At 38.5% G+C, this 18,335-nt stretch overlaps 1 protein-coding gene across 1 annotated transcript; it reads left to right on the forward strand.

Moving 5' to 3' along the window:
• The first annotated feature begins 1,260 nt into the window (after positions 1 to 1,260).
• On the forward strand, positions 1,261 to 18,264 carry LOC134325644 (epithelial cell-transforming sequence 2 oncogene-like). The gene is made up of 21 exons (XM_063007890.1): positions 1,261 to 1,270; positions 1,916 to 2,039; positions 2,140 to 2,302; positions 3,492 to 3,744; positions 4,841 to 4,953; positions 6,499 to 6,620; positions 6,714 to 6,798; positions 6,891 to 7,059; positions 9,709 to 9,837; positions 10,021 to 10,113; positions 11,011 to 11,187; positions 11,336 to 11,439; positions 11,523 to 11,663; positions 11,756 to 11,961; positions 12,956 to 13,103; positions 13,920 to 13,993; positions 14,083 to 14,239; positions 16,696 to 16,761; positions 16,903 to 16,991; positions 17,814 to 17,986; positions 18,103 to 18,264. Exons 1-21 carry the CDS (start codon positions 1,261 to 1,263, stop codon positions 18,228 to 18,230), a joined length of 2,724 nt encoding a protein of 907 aa, XP_062863960.1. The 3' UTR covers positions 18,231 to 18,264.
• The last annotated feature ends 71 nt before the right edge of the window (positions 18,265 to 18,335 follow it).

Here is an 18,335-nt window from a genome sequence, read left to right on the forward strand (position 1 = left end):
CTGTTTGAGTTGGTCATCTTCTAGACCTTCAGGACTATTCTTAGTCCAGCAGTGACAGTGAGGTGTTCAAAAACTCCATCAGCATTGATGTGTCTGATCCACTCATACTCAGTAACTCGGTGTTACTGCAGTGCTGAGAATGATCCACCACCTAAATAATACCTGCTCTGTGGGGGTCCTGATCATTGAAGAACAGAATGAAAGGAGGCTAACAAAGCTAACGTTATGACTGATCGGTGTATGTGAGGATACCATTGGTTACCAAGATTAATTCATTTTTTATTTATATTAATTAAAATAAAAATAGAAATAAGTACTTTAAATAAATCAAGTCTTTATGATGTAACTTTAAATAGCTCTTGATTATGTAACATGGTAAATTTTGACCCTTGAGTATATGCCCTAAACCTTTTGTGTATATATTTAAAATATTTTATACTTTCATTTATTATAATTTTAAGCTTTTACAAATTAATCAATTTCAGAATGATGTGTTCACTTTAAACTTACTAAGCTCACTAAGTGTGTGATTTGGGACGAGGCCTGAATGATGGAATTCCAGCCTGGCTCTGTTTGACTGTTGCTAAGGAAACCGGCTTCTTAAGTGAGCAGAAACTTCGAGAAGAGACCGACTGCAGCCTGTAGAACTAAACTTTTATTGTATTTTTCATCATGTTTTCATTATAAATTCACAGAAATTTTAGAATAATGTTTAAGTCACATTGTTAGAAGGAAATAAACAAAAAACGTTTCTCTTAAAATGACGACTGTACCATTGGGCTCCCCCAGGGCAGTGAGGCGTCCGAACGGTTCATGGTCCGAAACAGCCAGGTTTAGTGCCTGGACACCCATAATAAACAAAGAATTAAACAAACAGGTAAGTAAAATAACTCGTTTGTTATAAAAAAAATTACTTTTTTGAGGAATTGCCTGGATTTCTGTGTGAATTAGCATATCACGGTATTCCGTACAGTTGACTAGTCTTAATACATCTCATATTTTCTTGTTCTGTGCCACTATAATAATCCAAACTTATTTGCTTTCGTGACATGAATGAATAATTAATAGTCAAATTTAACTCACAGCAGATTTTCCACCTCAGGCCTCCTGTATCTGCCCTCATTACATTTAAACGGTCTGGTTGACCTGAATAGAGAGGTATTAGTGCCAAATTACAGTGGACAAATGTGAAATACAATACACGGGTCATTGCTTTTCCATAGTGATATTCAGAATAAATGCCAAAATAAGAAGTAAAAGATGCATTGCAGTGATTTAATGTTGCTTGAAATCTTAACAGAAAAACAATACATACAGGTTTGCATCTGAAAGAATGAAATGCTGAATTCGTGTCCGGAGTGAATACAAATCAACTTGAAGTGCAGTCAGTTTAGTCAGCTGTATTACATTTTACTTTGAATGAGCATTGTATTTCCGCCCAAGCATTGCTGTATTCGTGCCATACAATGAATCCTCTATCGAATTTGGTGTGTCAATAATGGGGCTGTACAGACACAATCCTAATTTAATTACAGATTAACAAAACATGCAGTGCAAGCTCAACTGCCATGAGGTTCCATTCTTTAGCTTCTTTACTTCAAGGGCCTGTCCCATGTTGTCTGAAAGCCTTTCGACTTTTAAGAGCTTGTTGTGTGTAACTCATTTATTTATTTATTTTAGAATTTTTTAGAATGTCATGTAGTCATAATAGACAGAAACTGTAGTAAGATTAATCAGTTCTCAAGTTTAATGTCAAGCATAGTCACTGACAATATTAGTATATACAACTGTGGCTTGGGTAAAGATTAGTTGCCACTTAATTTAACACGAGTTGATTGTTACAGCAATCCAGGTAATTCTAAAAGATTCTATTTAGCAAAATGATAGTTGAATCACTGAATAGGCATGTGACTAGAAAGTACACAGCTTTTTCAGGAGAGAACGACACTTATTCTTCACTGGTTCGACCTATGGACGGACGGACAGAGAAAACATTTTCTTCATCTGTTGTTCGGACGATGTTCGGAATCCCAGCTCAAGTAAATCGATTTTGATTCTATATGCTTCTCTGTTATCTGTAAGCTGTTGGCTTGCTGGAGAATATTTGCTAAGTTTTTTTATACCTCTTTTTAACTTCAGATTTGCCAGTGACTATGTTATTCAAACAGTCCCTGTGACACGATTGGATTTCACCACTGTGCTGCCACGTTTTCTGTCTCTTTACATCCTGTCCTTTCTAAACCCCATGGACCTGTGTGCTGCAGCTCAGGTCTGCTGGTACTGGAAATTCCTAACAGAGCAGGTAACTATTGCATTTTTCTTTATAACCCTGGTCTTTCTAACTTTAGATATAGAATGCATGTGTGTGACTAAACACCACACTGCTAACATCAAAGCCTGAGCGGATAGCCCATTTTTCATTAAAACCTCAAAATCTTTATTTAAATGATAAAAGTAGAAAGAAATGATTTCCAATATTTTCACTGATTAACTTTATTGTATTTTGTACATTTAAACAGAAGGTGTGTTTACCTCTGTTAAACCATTAGTCCTAATGGTTTAATCATGTTGTAATTCAACTTTCCAAATCCAATTATTTATTCAGAAGGATTTTTTTAGCCTCCAGTAGTTGAACAAAAACAACAAGAAGAAAAACTAATACAAATACACAGCATGTAAGTAGGGTGTACCAAAAGTACACTGTGTGTATATACAATATACAGTGGGCAAAATGCCAGTAAAGTTAAAAGAAGGGTAAAAATGGTAGTGTAAGTGACAGGGGTGGGTGATACAAGAAGAAAATTATTAATATATTAAGTACCCGTCAAAATGTGCAGGTTGTGCATCTGGCAATGTGGCATGGACTAAAATTAGAACAGTATATAAAAATAATTAACTTAAATAAGGGTCATTTGTGGCCCGTTACCCTTTCTGAAACGAGCCGTGAGGTATTTTAGAAATTAAATAAAATTAAATGTAAGTTAGCCTACAGGTCTAAAGTCTAAAAAGTCATTCCTAGTTTGAACACTGGATGTCGCTATTACACCTGCATTAATGTTTCTGAACTTCATGGCGGCTCCAAAGAAAGATTTCTTTCACTGATTTCAGAGAGAAGTATGTATGTTTAATTAGTCAGGAAACAGTAGCTTCCTGGAGGACAGAGTGTAATAATTTTATTCAGATCAAATAGACGTGTCGTTTATAGTAATCAAGTGAACCTATTTATTTCATCGCACAAATCCATTAGTCCTTGACCCGTCACTGCATTGCAACAAGATAAGTTTGGACACCCCTGCACCAAAGAAAATGTAGCCATCATTGTTAAGTCTGGACACAGGAAATATCACTAACTATAACTATATGTTTACTAAAACACACACATACTTAATACACATAACATTCTAATGAAATTAAAATATGCAGTTTGCATGTGAGCAGAATTTAAGGACACCCTGTATTAAACCATAAATGTACACTGTGTAATTGTTCAGGACTGCCTGTGGGCTCCAAAGTGTGTTCGCCAAGGCTGGTTCCTTACCTACAGAACATCGGACAATGAATACGGCGCCTGGAAGAAACACTATGTGGCCTGTGCTTGCAGTCTGGATTTTCTGTCCCCTCGTGAAGCAGCGGACATCTATGGCACTTTAAATGAAACTTTGATTGAATCGGAAGAGAAAGACGAGAGACAAACTGAACAGTCAATCAGACGTGCCATCCGTGAAAGAATAGCCCAGTATAAAAGTGAGTCTTGTTTTTACAGAAAATTATATATTTATTATTAGGATTTCAATGCCATGTTTTACACACTTTGGTTACATTCATGACAGAAATGGTAGTTACTTGTTACACAAGATTCATCAGTTCACAAGTTTAACGTCAAACACAGTCATGGACAATTTTGTATCTCCAATTCACCTCACTTGCACGTCTTTGGACTGTGAAAGGAAACCTGAGAACATGCAAACTCCACACAGAAAGAACCCAGGACCTTCTTGCTATGACAGTGCTACCCACCGAGCCACATCGAGCTATGTATATATATGTATATAGTAATTTATTTTGGCTAAATAGTATATTTCAAAGCCACATTCTTTTCTTGTACTGTGTTTCAATATAGTTTATAGTTTAATGCCGCTACTAGTTATAACACTCAAGTTTTTATATTATATTAATAGTCATTTAAGTAGCTATTATTTAATATGAACAATAACAAGCAAGATTTAAGATAGTAGAAAGTAAAGACATGTATCCAACAGATACAAATAATCTACAGTTTAAACATCTTAATAAACAACACCAACCCTGCAGTGTTCATTACGTTTACATTGTCTTTCGTTTCATTGCATTAGTATACCTCCATTCCTGCATTTCAGGCCTGCAAAAAAAAATCTAACAAAAGTTGGGACAGGAGCAATTTAGGGCTAGTGAGGAAAAAAAGACTAAATAATTATAATAATGACAAACATTAATGTCAACATGTAATTGTAACAAAAGCAGAGATGGGGAGAGGATCACCAGTTGAGAAACTTATTGAAATGTTTAAAAACAAGGTTCCTCAAAGATTGTAAGGGATTTGCATATTTCTCCCTCTACATTATATCATGACGTAATAATATCATAATATCATTAACAATTCAAGGAATCTGGAGGAATTTCAGTTCATAAAGGGCAAGGGTGCGACAATGATATGTGACAACGATGTATACTGTCCACAATTAAATAAAAGTCAGACTTAATGTAAGAAACTCTTATTTTAAAACCTTTTTATTAGCATTTCTATAATGTCCCTACTTTATAACGTCATTCATTTATATTCTTGGTTTTTTTTTCCCAACAGAAGCTGATCTGAAGAACAGGAGGGCATGGTTAACCAATAGCTTATCAGAAGGATTGTGTGCCAAAAGTACAAGACAGGAGTCGAGTCTAACTGCAGCTCTGGTTCGGCTAGGGGTGAGGTATTTTTAAATCCATTAAAAGCACTACTTTGGATTTGCACATTTGTAATAAGTTGGTTTGTGTAAATAATGTTCATTACTGTATATGTACAGACCCTGTTATTAAAAATGGGTAAAATTCAAACAGAAACAAAAGGCAGTGGTCTGCAAACTGTCTTTATAGGTATTTAATTAAAAAATAAACACGGTTCATCACTGCATCTACAGATGCAAGTTTTATAAGCAAGAAAATGTGTTGTAACACTATGGTTAACATGCTAAATATTACCAGCACATACTGGTAATATTTGCACATACACTATATGGCCAAATGTATTTGGATACCTGACTATGAGCTTGTTGGACATCCCAACATCCCATTTCAAAAACAAGTGCCTTTAGAAAGAGTGACATCTCTCTGTGATCTTTTCAGCTTCTGAGAAGGCTTCTCACAAGACTTAAGAGTATGTCTGTGGTAATCTGTGCCCATTCAGTCAAAAAAGCATTTGTATGGCTGGGTAGTAATGTTGCTCAAGAAAGCCTCACTTGATGTTCCAGTTCATTCCAAAGCTGTTCAGTGGGGCTGGAGTCAGGGTTCTGTGCAGGCAACTGGAGTTTCTTTAAACCAAGCTTTTTGTCATGCCTTTATAGAGCTTGCTTTGTGCACAGGGGCAGAAAATGGCCTTCCCGTTGCTGCAAAGTTGTATAATTGATTTATTTCACCAGTTAGTACTTGTCTTGGTTGAAATCAATTAGTTAAAAAAATTCAAGGGACATACCAATACTTTGGCCATATAGTAAACAATATTTGTTCATACTTTTCCTACTGTCTCAGCTATTTCTTGGAATTAGTTTTGTATAATGTGCCCCTCCACACTACACACACATCTGTTGTGATGATTACATGTAAAGTTAGTGATATCTGGGGTGATAATTAAGTTTAATGGTGAAGATTTATAATAAAATACACTTCTGCAACTATATTATTCGTTCAAGGTTGCAGTGGGTGAAGCTTAGCCTGGAAACATTGACCACAGGGCTGGAATATGCACTTAAATGGCACCAATCTTTCCAAGAGTAAAACATACCCACACATTGACCTAATCAAATATATACTGATTTACCGTATATTTTGTACTTTTTGGGTGATAAAAAAAAAATCCAGGACCCAGAAAAAAGGAAAAACACAAGACTCCTTACAAACATTGACACAAGCCACATTAACTAGAACAGCGCTTTTCAAACCCTGAGGGTAGCAGAGAAAAAAACAAAACAAATAAATTAACAAATTTTAACGGCCACAGAATAAACTTGTACACGAACGCCCCCTTGTGGAGGCTTTACATTACATCTTGTAAACCACAGATTGCCATCATTTTTATTAATTAAGCATATTCCGTTGTGTGTTTCGTTTTGATGCATTATTTGTGTTGCCTGGGTCGCAGTAAAAATCATGGACAGAATGTCGGTCGCTTAAAAAAAACCCCTGAAGTAGAAAATTCTGTTATTTATTTATTTATGGTAAATCCATGCTGGTGAACTCAGCTGTGTTTACATTTAGGATAAGTGCCGAATGGAAACCATGTCCAGCATTAAAGAGCACAGAGCTGAATTGAAATCCGTGCTAAATTCAACTAATGAGAATACATGGTGCAACAGTCCAATGAAAGCTCTATCAACAAGGTTAGTGACAGGATCAACCTACTTGTTCTTGTTTTTTTTTTAACATTGATGCTGCTTTTTGATCTCATTCCTGCTTTTTCTACTTTTTTACAGTTTGCACTCAATATCATCTGTTAGATCGAATAACCACTCTTCGTTTCTCTTGCTACTTGTGTCAACTAGACTTCCTGCATATGAGGTGAACATTATAGAAGGAATCATATCTCAAAGCAATATTGAATACATGCAATATGACTTTGTAACGTCAATGATCTTGTATTATTTTTTCAGTTGGTCCTGTGTGGAGCTCTGGCCAATGTGGTGCCATTGTTGTACGACTACAATGGCATGAGCTTGGAGGCTCTATACGCTATGGCTGAGAGGGCAGTACAAGGCAGAGCTATACAGAGTGTTGGCATTATGGCTGAAGGAAACCCAGAGGAAATTCAGCTTCTTGAGGGTAACCATATACTCACTCACTTTCTTAACCGCTAATCCAATTAGGGTTGCGGGGGTGGTGGTGCTAGAGCTTATACAAGCTTTTCAATGGGTGCAAGGCACACAGTAACACCCTGGACGGGGCGCCAGGCCATCACAGGGCAGACACACACACATTCACCTATAGGGCAATTCAGTGTCTCCAGTTAACCTGACTGCATGTCATCTGTGAGGCGACAGTGCTACCCACCGAGCCACCGTGCCGCCCTGTAACCATATACTAGTTAGCTTAATAGTTAAAAATAGTTAAATTAAAGGGCAGAATGCATGCCATATGTGTAAAATATGTTGTTCACCCTGATATCACCCACTATAAAGTAGTACAAAAGTACAAACCCTTATTTCAGAATAAAGTTGGTATGTTTTCATTGACCAACTTAATTGTATGTAGTTAATTAAAAAAATAGAATATAATAGAATTTTATTGGTGACAAAACAGTAGCCAGCAACAAGCTTTAGGTACAGTTATGTTATAGGGCAGTGGTGGCTCAGTGGTCAGAGTACTGGATCAGTACTCTTAAGGTTGCCAGGTTGCCACTGTTGGCCCCCTGAGCAAGGCCCTTAACCCTCAATTGTTGAAAATGTATTCAGTGATAATTGCCCAATGTGTCAAAAGTGTGAGCCACACCCCAAAGGAATAAAGCAGTTTTGCCACTTCCCATGTGAATGTGCCCTTAGAGTATGGTTTTACAGTATGTACAGTGTTGTTGGGTTTTCTTTTCCATACATTTGGTCTGTGCCAAATATTTGTTTCATTAAACAAGAAATCCCTCCTTTATAAATTTTTATCTATTTCATCCATGTGATCAGCAACAATCTTCAGACAAGCTGTACCTTGTTGATTTTGGAGCAGGTCCACTTTCTTCATAGGTAACATGTACGCTCATGGTGATATAGAGCTTTATTATGACACTCCAAATTGTGTTCGTCCTGTTTGCTTTAACTATCCTTGAGATAATCAGAGTCCAGCTGTTGCATGTTGTATTGTTTGAACACAGTTTGGAAAAACACACAGCTGGGTCTATTCAGGCCCACAATTTGCACTGATCAGCCATAACATTAAAACCACCTCCTTTCCACACACATTGTCCATTTTATCAGCTCCTCTTACCATGTAGAAGCACTTTGTAGTTCTACAATTACTGACTGTAGTCCATCTGTTTCTCTGCATGCTTTGTTAGCCCCCTTTCACCCTGTTCTTCAATGGTCAGAACCCATAGCGAGCGATCGTCTCTGACTTTACATCTACAAGGTGGACCAACTAGGCAGGAGTGTCTAATAGAGTGGACAGTGAGTGGACACGGTATGTAAAAACTCCATCAGCGCTGCTGTGTCTGATCCACTCATACCAGCACAACACACACTAACACACCACCACCATGTCAGTGTCACTGCAGTGCTGAGAATGATCCACCACCCAAATAATACCTGCTCTGTGGGGGTCCTGTGGGGTCCTGACCATTGAAGAACAGGGTGAAAGCAGTCTAAAAAGGTATGTAGACAAACACATAGGACTACAGTCAGTACTTGTAGAACTACTCCTATATGGTGCTCCTATATGGTAATTGGAGCTGATAAAATGGACAGTGAGTGTAGAAACAGGGTGGTTTTAATGTTATGGCTGATTTACCGCATTGTCAGGACAAAAACCAGTCCATGAAGTCAGTGGAACTGTCTGTGGATCTTTGCAATCAAATTGCTGCAAGGCAAATTAATGCAAGGATTTAAAACAATATAAAACAAGGCTTTGAGTGTTTCCAAGAACACAGTGGCCTCAATAAGTTGTTATATGGAATCAGTTCTTTCAATCAACCTTGCTTTAAATGTCCGGTGCAGAGATGGAAGAAGAGAACCTGCTGGACAGACAACCATCTATGTAGCACTTTATAATGTAGGCTTTTATGGAGCTTATTAAATGGCATGTAAAGGAACTCTTTGGGCAGAACACCAAGCACAATGTCACCCACTACACATCTATCCTTATGGTGACAGCATCATGCTGTTGGGGTGCCTTTCTGTGACAGGGACAGGGAGACTGGTAGGAAACAATAAAGGGATGAATGCAACCAAATACAAGAACATCATTGAAGAAAACACTATCCAGAGCATAGGCAAACTCAGATTGGGGCAAAAGTTCATCTTTCAACATTTAGCAGACTTTTATTCCAAAGCAACTTACAATTATGTCTGAATACAATTTGAGCAAGTGAGGGTATAGGGCCTTGCTCAGGTGCTCAACAGTGGCAACTTGGAGTGTGTGAGGCTTGAACCAGCAACCTTCTACTAAGTACTTGTCTAGTACCTTAACCATTGAGCTATCATTGCCTCTGTCAACAGACAGAATAACGTACAACCAAAACAACACTGATGTGAGTAGGTAGGACTCTAAATGTTCTTGAGTGGCCCAGCCAAAGCCTAGACTTAAACCCCAGTTAAAGTAAATAATTTTTATGAGTTTTATTAGTCAAACTATCTATCCCAGCTTTGTTTGTTTTCTTTCTCTTGAGACATTAGTTAAGTTTTATAGTTGAAATTATTAAATGAACTAGTGGTGCAGTGTATTGCAAGTTATTTCTAAAAGGCTTAAACATATAATGGTGTTTTATCACAGGCTTGACCATCACTGAGAGGACCGTCCTAAAACCCAATGTGAGAGCGTTCTGGGAAAAGTTGTGCGACTTGATGGTACCTGCCAAAGAAGCCGGGAGTCTTGATATCTTTGTTCCTCTAGCTGCTTCTGGTAGGTCTGTCCTAAGGTTTTGGTAACTGCAGTTTTCTGGGTAAAATACAATCCCGATTCCTGGGAAAACACTATTTAGAATCATGATACCCAACAGTATTACAAGCAGATGTGAATTTATTAAAATGTGTTTGTAATGTAAACTTATAATGAAGAATAAGAGCTGAATATGAGATTCATCAGTTGCAGGTTTGGAGCTGATCAGCAAACTCTCTGCTTTGACTGGTTTGAGGGTCAGGGCACCTAGAGGAATCTGCACCGGCTTATACCAGCACAGTGAGTAGTAAAAGGAAACACACAAAGACAGAGTAAATATTTCCCATGTTACACAGCTGATATTTGGATTCCTATTCGGAAATGATCAACTGAACTTTAACTGCTAGGTCAGTGAAAGCAAGAGCAGTAAAACCCATGGTCAATGAAACGTATTCCATAAACAGACTTAACTAAATAAAGGTTCAAATGCAATAGGGATGCCATACAGACTTTAGAGCACATTGGGATGGATGCTTTAGTGTCTCGAACTGTACTTTAGGAATGAAACTCAATACATATTTACACGAAACAACGTTCCTCTAGGATTAGGGTGCTACACAGAACACAAGTGCAAACACTACAGTGTACACAGTGTAATAAATACAAAGTATTATAAAGTAAAGAAGCGAAAAGGACGGGACGCGACAGCAACAGTGTAATGTTTGTATAACTATAGTGTGCAAAATATAAGTTATACTACAGGGTTGTAGTTGAATTTACTACTGGAGCTCCACGACATGAACTCTATAATATATATATATATATATATATGAAATTTGTTGAGGGGGCCCAATTTTTTTTGCACTGAGGCCCATGAGCTCCTAGTTACGCCACTGCTATGTGGGTTTCCTCAAGTCCAAAGACATGCAGTCAGGCCAATCGGAGCTACTAAATTTACCCTAGGTGTGAGCGTGTGTGTGAATGTGTGTGTCTGTTGGGATCTGTTCTGGATGTTTCCTACGTTTTGCCTAATAAATCAGACCTACCATGACACTGACCAGGATAAAACAGACATTAACTGAATCTTTTTGTGCATGCAGTTTTAAGCCCATTGTTATTAGGATATAAGTTAGCCGTTCTATTTATAGCTCTTGTAATAGCGAATGTAAGTGATTTTGCTATTTTATTTGTATTTAGTACTGAGTGAGTGGATGGGGAGTGGTGAATTTCCTCCACTGCTGTACCTTAATGAAGGATCCTTCCTGTCGTGGTGTAGGCAGGCAGACTGGATGGAGCAGTCACTGCGGGTTCTGAGAAAACATCTGGCACAACAGCTGCAAATTCTGAGTCATGAGACCATGAGCCGCACACTTGGTAGGTCAATATAACAATATAAGGCTTTGTTGCCAAATAACAGCACATCACCCGCTTTGCTATAGTATAATTTCCCTTTTATAATTTTCATATTGGATTAAAATAATTATCAAAATAAAATGTAACCAATGCAATTTTGGTCTTGCAGGTCAGTTCCTTTGGGATCATATAAACTTGCCTGTTATGAATCTTAAATCTGAAGTCATTCAAGTTCTAATACAGGGTCTTGTGGCAGTATTAAAAGAAACAATGGTAAGTAAAAATGGCTAATGCTTGGACCTATTATGCCTTTATATGTTTCTGATTTGCTGGTTTGTTGCTGTCCTAAACTGTAGGATAATCCACTTGAGTTTTTGGGGAAATTTCTGCTAAATAAAGGTGTGGAAGGCAATGTGGACAAATCCGACCCAGTGACTTTGCCAGAGAGTCGATCTTACAGCATTAAGCATCTTAACTCTGTCCACGAGGTTCCAAAGGTGTGTGCATGCATGTACGGATGTGTGTTACTAAGTCGAAACGATTAGCATAATAAAGTCAAATCATATTTAACATGTATTTGTTTATTTAGAGTCTGCTGGGTGATGCAGACTGGCGGAATGCTGTGGCTAAGGAGCTTCTGAGCAGTGAAAAAGCCTATGTGCGTCTACTCCAAGCTATATACACTGTGTATTACGTTCCACTCCGAGCCGCTCTGGACTCCAATCGAGCTATTATCAGCTCCGCCAATCTCTTGATGGTCTTTTGCCCATTACTGGATATCCTAGAGGCCAACAGGTACAATGTTATTAACAAAAACACACACACACACACACACACACACACACACATATATATATATATATACAACGTGTGTGTGTGTGTGTGTGTGGTGTTGCTCTTTCAGAGGAAACCTTTCCACACTAGTTCCTGGTGTGATGGTGGGACCCAGTTACCTTGTGACAGCATTTAATATCAGTATATCACATAAATATAGCCCTAATGTGGTTGCCTTTTTAAAAGTGCATTGCCCTTTTAAGAAAGTAACATCTGGCAAAGTTGAGGTCACATTTGGTCTCTTTCAGCACCAGCACACTCATATGAATGGCTAGGTTGCAATAAACAGCTTTTAATCTGTGTATTTTACCTATTTTAAGATTGTAATTGCCCTGATTCAGTGGGAGATTGTTTGTGTTTTGATGGTGTGGTGGTTCCGCTCGTTTTTTGCCATCTCCAGCACATTGTATGGTTCCCTGTCTTTCCTCTTTTTTTGAGTTGTCACAGACAGCTGGAGTATCCTGTTGTATTGTGACAACCACTTCTCAGTTCTTCACCATCTCTTTTTCCATCATCTTCTTTGTTGTAGGCTGCAGATGTTTTTGTGTCTTGGATTTATTTTTTTGTTTTTGTTATTTTGGCCATTGTTTTTGTTTGTGGCTTCTTAGCTATTATATTTCACTATTAAAGGTGATTGATTGTACTTAATTAGCTTAAATTATATATAATTAAAGAAAAGTGTTTTATAGGAAAATGAAATACATGCGAACACCTGGAAACTCTTACTCAGAGCTTTCAAAGTGATATGGATATGTCTCAAAACTAAACTGATACAAACCCTATTTTTGGAAAAGTTGAGACAACTGCTATCTTGCATTGAGAAATGTTCTTGTTTTTATTGCATTTTACTTTTCTGGAAAATGGCTATAAAAGCAAAGGCTTTGTTCGTATCTTTCTGAATTAACAAATTTACAGAAATCTTTACCATCATCCTGCCATGTGTTATTTTTTATAGTGTTTTCCTGCAGGACCTTACAAAGAAGTTGGATGATTGGAGTCCTCTGCAATGTGTAGGGGACGTGTTTGTCAAATTCTTTACCAATCTACGAGCTTACACTAATTTCTTCAACAACTACCCAACTGCCATCAAGATCATAGATAAGGTAATAGAGGACCTGATCACTATGCTTAAATAAAACCACAAGTAATAAAGTGCTTCAGTCAGACAATATGTAATATAAACTTAACTTAAAACTCCTATGTGATGACCCCTTAAAATACAATCACAGATCTTCTCAGAAATATAAAACAGAGAGAAAAAGAGTTAGTCGCTGTATCAAGAAATGCAGCCCAAAACTATTCAGCAAAGAAAAAGCTGCACGTCAATTCTGAACAGAAATGGTGCCAAGTTCTCTGAGCCCGAGCTCATCACAGATGAATTAAAAGACAGTGGAAACATGTTATGATCAGATGAGTCCAGGAAAAACATGCTAAAGACAAAAAAGGACCATCCAGACTGATATTAGCAAATCGCCCAAAAACCATGGATATTTTAGGTTGGTGGACTATTCTCAGTCCAGCAGTGAAACTCCAGCAGTACTGCTGTGTCTTGTCCACTCATACCAGCACAACACACTAACACACCACCTCCATGTCAGTGTCACTGCAGTGCTGAGAATGATCCACCACCCAAATAATACCTGCTCTGTAGTGGTCCTGTGGGGGTCCTGACTACTGAAGAACAGGGTGAAAGCAGGCTAAAAAAGTATGTAGAAAATCAGATGGACTACAGTCAGTAATTGTAGAACTACAAAGTGCTTCTATATGGTAAGTGGAGCTGATAAAATGGACAGTGAGTGTAGAAACAGGGAGGTGGTTTTAATGTTATGGCTGATCAGTGTATTTATTTCCTATAAAATGTCAAAGCTTTTGTGATCATAAAAAACTAATAATGCATTTGCAATTTTTCTCCATTTTAGTGCACAGAGATGCTTCCTGCATTTCGGGCATTTCTGACAAGGCATAACAGAACCCTCGCTACTAGGATGTTAAGGTAATATATGTAAGGAGTTGTGTATCTTTTTCTTTCTTTAATAGTTCTCTCCATTACAAACTTACCAAGTGTTCACATTATGCACCCAGTCTTCAGGAGCTGTTTTTGAGTCCGTCCTCGCGGGTGGAGGAATATGTGAATTTGCTGCAGTGTTTATTGCTACACACACCTTCTGAACACCCCGATCATGCGAACATATCCTCTGCATTAAGCACACTGCTGAATTACAGGAACTTCGTCCGCAAGGTAATCACTGCATGCTTAATACAGCTCTCTATCACACAGTCTGAATGCTCATAACGTTTGTAAACTGACCTTGACTGAATTTAGCTAGTAGTATTATGAGTGTGTCTGTGGGAATTCATGCCCATTTAGTAAAAAAAAAACATTTATGCACTAATGGTGTTCACTGGTGTTCCCTAAACTGGGCCTTCCCTAAACTGTTGCTGAAGTTGGAAGCATATAATTTACTTTATATAATGGATTTAATACTCCAAAAATGTTAAAATTTAGTCTGATACTGGGTGGGAAAGACCGGATTAGGGGGTGGAGTTATCAATGCTGTGTAAGGACCTTGGTTGCACAGGGTGCCTGTACAGAAAGTGAAGAAGCGCAGAGACTGGGCGTGGCTCTCCGTACGCAAAGCCGACCTCACGCTCAAATCCACCAAAGTACAGTGCCTTGCAAAAGTATTCAGCCCCCTTGAACTTTTCAACCTTTTGCCACATTTCAGGCTTTAAACATAAATATATGAAATTGTAATTTTTTGTGAAGAATCAATAACAAGTGCGACACAATTGTGAAGTGGAACGAAATTTATTGGATATTTTAAACTTTTTTTAGAAATAAAAACCTGAAAAGTGGGGCGTGCAATATTATTCAGCCCCTTTACTTTCAGTGCAGCAAACTCACTCCAGAAGTTCAGTGAGGATCTCTGAATGATCCAATGTTGACCTAAATGACTGATGGTGATAAATAGAATCCACCTGTGTGTAATCAAGTCTCCGTATAAATGCACCTGCTCTGTGATAGTCTCAGAGTTCTGTTTAAAGCGCAGAGAGCATCATGAAGACCAAGAAACACACCAGGCAGGTCCGAGATACTGTTGTGGAGAAGTTTAAAGCCGAATTTGGATACAAAAAGATTTCCCAAGCTTTAAACATCTCAAGGAGCACTGTGCAAGCGATCATATTGAAATGAAGGGAGTATCAGACCACTGCAAATCTACCAAGACCCGGCCGTCCCTCTAAACTTTCAGCTCAAACAAGGAGAAGACTGATCAGAGATGCAGCCAAGAGGCCCATGATCACTCTGAATGAACTGCAGAGATCTACAGCTGAGGTGGGAGACTCTGTCCATAGGACAACAATCAGTCGTACACTGCACAAATCTGGCCTTTATGGAAGAGTGGCAAGAAGAAAGCCATTTCTCAAAGATATCTATAAAAAGTCACCTGGGAGACACACCAAGCATGTGGAAGAAGGTGCTCTGGTCAGATGAAACCAAAATCGAACTTTTTGGCCACAACGCAAAACGTTATGTTTGGCATAAAAGCAACACAGCTCATCACCCTGAACACACCATCCCCACTGTCAAACATGGTGGTGGCAGCATCATGGTTTGGGCCTGCTTTTCTTCAGCAGGGACAGGGAAGATGGTTAAAATTGATGGGAAGATGGATGGAGCCAAATACAGGACCATTCTGGAAGAAAACCTGTTGCAGTCTGCAAAAGACCTGAGACTGGGACGGTGATTTACCTTCCAACAAGACAATGATCCAAAACATAAAGCAAAATCTACAATGTAATGGTTCACAAATAAACTTATCCAGGTGTTAAAATGGCCAAGTCAAAGTCCAGACCTGAATCCCATCGAGAATCTGTGGAAAGAGCTGAAAACTGCTGTTCACAAACGCTCTCCATCCAACCTCACTGAGCTCGAACTGTTTTGCAAGGAAGAATGGGCAAAAATTTCTGTCTCTCGATGTGCAAAACTAATAGAGACATACCCCAAGCGACTTGCAGCTGTAATCGCAGCAAAAGGTGGCGCTAGAAAGTATTAACGCAAGGGGGCTGAATAATATTGCACGCCCCACTTTTCAGTTTTTTATTTCTAAAAAAAGTTTAAAATATCCAATAAATTTCGTTCCACTTCACGATTGTGTCCCGCTTGTTGTTGATTCTTCACAAAAAATTACAATTTCATATCTTTATGTTTAAAGCCTGAAATGTGGCAAAAGGTTGAAAAGTTCAAGGGGGCTGAATACTTTTGCAAGGCACTGTATATAGGAATAAGAAGGGATTGGCGGACTGCACACACATAGGAGGGAGTGTGTGTCAGGCGAATATAAACCCCACTTGGACCCGATGGGGTCCCCAGCAGCTCTAAATTAGGAGAAAAAGGGGTGAATTTTACTCAAATACATACATATAAATAGTAAAACCAGATATACTTTGGCACACCGTGCTCCAGCTTTGCTTGCAAAGACTGAGCCTTTAGTGGATCCTCCTTTCACACCCAGTCATTATACCCTCATCTGTTATCAATTTACCTGCTTATTGTGGAATATGCAAAACATTTCATTTGTATTTTGCCCGGGATTCATGTATATGTATGTCAAAATACATACCTGGTTATATAAATGAGAAGAGATTTAACAGATCGTTATTAAGTTACAAAAGAGTTTACTGTTCCCTTTTTAGCTGAAAGAAAGTTTAATCCAGGAACAGAAAATGCTGGAAGTGCAAAAGACCATCCAGAGCTGCCCAGTAAGTTTCCACTACTTTAATTATTTATGTATCGGGTCCTACTGATACCGCTTTTAAAAGTGGCAACATTTATTTAATAGAAAAAAAACACACACACAAATATGTTAACAACACTACGTATACTGTTGACTTAAATGATAGAATCTACAAGAGGAAAGCCGATACCTGATCACTGTGCAGGATGTGGAATTATTGAGCTGCATTAATGAAGACATTGCTCCTGCCCTCAGGTACTGTCAACTTTTGTACAAATCAGATCACCAAATCTGTAACTGTAAGCCAGTCCTGGATGCACAACATAGATTTAAAGCATGACTTAATATTACCTATATGGCCAAAAGTATGTCCACACTCCTCTCAATGACTGTTCCAGCATAACTGTGTCCCTGTGCACAATATAAGGCCCATAAAATTGGAGGGAATCCAGCTGCCTGCACACATCCCACACCTCAACCTTATTCAACATCTTTGAGATGAATTACAACTTAGTTTGTGATCCACTTCCTATCCACCAATCCACAAATGCTCTTTTTGACTAAATAGGCAAATTTCCACACACTTTAAAGTGTAAAAAAGCTGGTGCTTGGGTGGTACAGCGGTAAAGCACGCTAGCCTGCCAGTGCTGCGAGTTTGAATCTCAGCTCTGATATCAGCCGACTGGCTGTGTGTCTGTAAGGGGCGGGGGACAGTGGCTGAACAGGGTTTCCTCATAACTGCATTATTGCGACCTCTGCTTGGCTGATCGGTGGCGCCTGTACAATGAGACGGGATCATGGAGATCGGTGCGTGAATCTCTGTGTGGCATTCAGATCCCTATATAACCCAGCCTAATACAAGTGGTGGTACCTGAAGATGACAAGTATGGGAGGAAATTTGGGGGGTGCAATAAAGTGAAGGAGAGTGAAGGCAATTATAATCCATATTAATGTCAATCGTTTTGTACTGGTAGACCATTCAGTGTATAAAAACAGTATTATTAAAGCTTTAAAAACATGTTTATAATGTTGTGCATGAAATACAATTCAACTAGGAAAACCATTTTTCCCTTACAGGATGTACGAGTGTGTCGGGGAGTTGGGATTGTTCTTGTTTAATGATGCTCTGGTACTTAGTGAGAGAAGAGAGTCTCATGTGCCATTCGCTTTGGCTGTGAACGTCTCTCACACGTTCCTGGCCTCTATAGCCCTGCACAGCCTGACTGTCTCTGAGATAGTGGACACAAAGTGTGAGTACATTCACAATTAAACACATGCGTATAAGTTAACTAATGACTTTAATTGTGACACGTAAAGCACAAAACTGCATTTTAAAATGCTTTTAAAGTCTTTTGTCTCCTTCTAGATGTGCAGAATGCTTTTTACCTGGAGGGTCCGACACGCAAGTGGATCTGTACCACAAGCAGAAAAGAGGATAAGATCAGGTGTCTTGGGGCTTTGCACACTGCTATAAACGCAGCCAAAAACAATTAAATCGGCCAGTGAATATGATGTAAACAGTTCAAAAGGACGCTGTATTCATTTTGTTCAAGCATATGCTAACACTTTGAATTTAATGTTTTTTTTTATTTTTTACTT

This window comes from Trichomycterus rosablanca, chromosome 13 (genome assembly GCF_030014385.1).
Source record: "Trichomycterus rosablanca isolate fTriRos1 chromosome 13, fTriRos1.hap1, whole genome shotgun sequence".
Classification (NCBI taxonomy): domain Eukaryota; kingdom Metazoa; phylum Chordata; class Actinopteri; order Siluriformes; family Trichomycteridae; genus Trichomycterus; species Trichomycterus rosablanca.